The 2,882-nt window shown below is 38.8% G+C and overlaps 1 protein-coding gene across 1 annotated transcript; it reads left to right on the forward strand.

The window, feature by feature from the left end:
* The first annotated feature begins 281 nt into the window (after window positions 1–281).
* Window positions 282–1,383, forward strand: LOC129116147 (natterin-4-like). Its single transcript, XM_054627183.1, is given in 2 exon segments — window positions 282–765; window positions 768–1,383. Coding segments are annotated over 2 exon segments (1,038 nt in total). The 5' UTR covers window positions 282–287; the 3' UTR covers window positions 1,328–1,383.
* The last annotated feature ends 1,499 nt before the right edge of the window (window positions 1,384–2,882 follow it).

The raw sequence follows: 2,882 nt of genomic DNA on the forward strand, positions 1-2,882 counted from the left end.
GAAAATTTAGAAGAAAAAAGTTGGGAGATTATAAAAATTTACGAGATAAAACTGAGGGTGTAAAATGGGTACTTTTGTTAAGGAACCACATTGCTTCACTTTGCACATTTTGCTCAAACTCATCACCTGACAGACTATAGTAGCATAACAGAATATTATTGGACAATCCAGCTATGTATAAACTTGAGTTTTGGATTCATTTTTTGCCTTGTCCCCTTTCCTTTTTCCCAGTCTCCTCCATGAACTCAGATGTAAATGACAATCCTGGACCCAGCGCTGACGAATTAATGCCAACAGATCAACCTCTTGTGATGGCTGATGAGCTACTGCAGAAGAGGCCGGTTCAGTCCTCCTCCTACGTGTCTGGTGATGGCTCTAACCTGGAGTGGGTGACCTGGAACAACTCTCTCCCAAACGATGCAGTTTCAATTTACAATCATTACTTTTATCGCGTTGATTATGTCTGCAAATACATGTGTGAGGCTGGCTTTTATACCCCCAGCATGGGTTCTTATTGTCACTATCCCAATGGAGGAAGAGTAAGTGCTGGTTCTCCGTTTGAGATCCTGGTGAACAAAAACAACTTTGAGATCCTGGAGTGGAAATGGGATTCGTATGGTTCAGTGCCCCAGAATTCAGTCAGAACCTGCTCAAAGGGGAATATATATGTAGGTATGGACAAATATGGACTTGGGAAGGTTGCTACTAGAGAGAAGCACTTCTACCTGCCATGGAAGAGTTCTGTATATCGGTACCATTCGTACCAGGTCTGACCGTCGATAAGGATATAACCAGCCAGCAGGTCTACGATGTCAGGTACATCATTGATGAGTCTAAAATCTTCCACTATCCTCCAGAGATCATGCGGAAAACATCTGTCAGTAACTACGAATGCCGCTCAGTGGTGAAAACAGACTCACTTTCAAAAACGGATCAGGTGGAGCACAGGTGGGACATCTCCGTTTCTGTCACAGTTGGTGTTCAAACGACCGTCAAAGCCGGCATCCCTTTGATCGTCTCTGACAGTTATACGTTCAGCAGCGAGGTGTCGTTCCAGTACTCCAAGGGAAAGACGGTGACTGAGGCCACCACCAGTACAGCTTCTGTGGAGGTCACAGCCCCGCCCAACAGCTCCTGCATGGTTAATATGGTGGAGTATAAGTTCAAAGTTAACATGCCGTTCACGGCAAGCCTCAGACGCACCTACGCTAACGGGGAGATCCACACCACGTCCATCACCGGGACGTATGAAAGCGTTCAGGTTGGAGAAGTCCGGGCCGTGGCGGACCGATGTGAACTTCTAGACGACGCCAAGCCTTGCATATGATATGCAAAGAGCCCTGTGTAGTTTATAGTTTTAGTACAAACACTTTGGTCATTGGTTGGAAGCTTTTTTAGATTTAACAATCACATTGCCTCGGATGTTTTCAGACCGTAAACTAACTCCAGGGAATTTCTTGTCATTGTTTTTATCTCTGATCCCTGTATATTGTCTGACATAATATATCCAAATCTTTAATGCTTTTTTCTCTGCACTTCCAACTTTGAAGAAATCTATATCAGTTGAATTTGATCTTAATTATTGTAAGCCACTTTAAAATTTCTGCCTAAATAAATATTTTTGCACAAAATAAAAATCCCCACCACTCCAAAGTGTGTCCTTCTTGTTGTTCTCTTGAATGTTTTAAGCAAAACTGTGCAGAGTTGAAAAGGGAAAGTTTCCCTGAACTCACTTTGAATCTCATTTTAAAATGGGCTTGTATTAGCGTGCTTTTTTGAAGCCAATCATGGTGCAGAATAAGCAACGTGCACAAATGTGAAGTAGTAACTATAATTAGATAACTTTTTAGTGAAGCTGGAGAAAGCTTTAGACCAATAGTTTGACCTGTGAAATGAAAAAAGATTAGCATTTGTGCTGTGTCCTATTTTCATACAAACTGTATACACTACATTTTCAATATTAAATTAAATATTAAGTTCTATTGCACAAATTTAAGATCTTCAGCTTTTGACATCTCTTCAATAAAGAGTTATAGTTCTAGTTTTAAAGAATGTATAATGCTTTCCAAACTCATTTATGCAGTCTTATTCATTTAGACAGATGTTTGGAATAACAGGGCTTCATCAGTGATGGTGCATGAAAAAACAGAAACTAGTAAGTAAAAAAATGAACAAATTACAAATAATCTCATGTGGCCAAGACAGATTGATAAACAGACCAAAATGCATGCTTTTTTGAAAAACAAGTGTAAATGAAAAAAAAATACAAAAAATGTACAATTCAGATTTATGACTTTAATTCAATTCCAATCCGAAACCCAAAGCAGCATCAATGAACCAAACTGAGGAGCCTAACACAGTTTGAATATTGTCACTGATATAGACAAACCCTGGAGTCAAACCTCATTCACCCGTTTGGTGTTTTGGATACTTTTCATACTTTTAGGGGGATATTTTTACATGAAACAACTTGCCCAGAGTGACATGTGTGTTACTGCTATCCAAACCACCAGCTAGCTTTAGCACAGGACATTGGTTTAGGGTATCAAAACATCAGTTTGTCTTTACTATGCTGTGCAAAATTAATAAAATTGTGCATACTTACTCATCACAATAAATATTACAGTTTAGTTTTCTTTTACATTATGGTTCAAATTGTTCAATTGTTCTCATCTCAGATTACAGAGACATATACTGCATATTAGGATTCAGAACAGCAACTGTTTTTTAGATAGCCCCCTCTGGTGTTGGATATATAACAACAACTTACCCGTGTTGAGAATATCTTTCCCAATTCAACTTAATAAAGAAACAGCAAAATATTATTTTTTGTTTGTTTCACCTATAGAAATATGAGTTGACAGGACATTGAACAATTTGAT

Source organism: Anoplopoma fimbria, unplaced genomic scaffold (genome assembly GCF_027596085.1).
Source record: "Anoplopoma fimbria isolate UVic2021 breed Golden Eagle Sablefish unplaced genomic scaffold, Afim_UVic_2022 Un_contig_12755_pilon_pilon, whole genome shotgun sequence".
Classification (NCBI taxonomy): Eukaryota; Metazoa; Chordata; class Actinopteri; order Perciformes; family Anoplopomatidae; genus Anoplopoma; species Anoplopoma fimbria.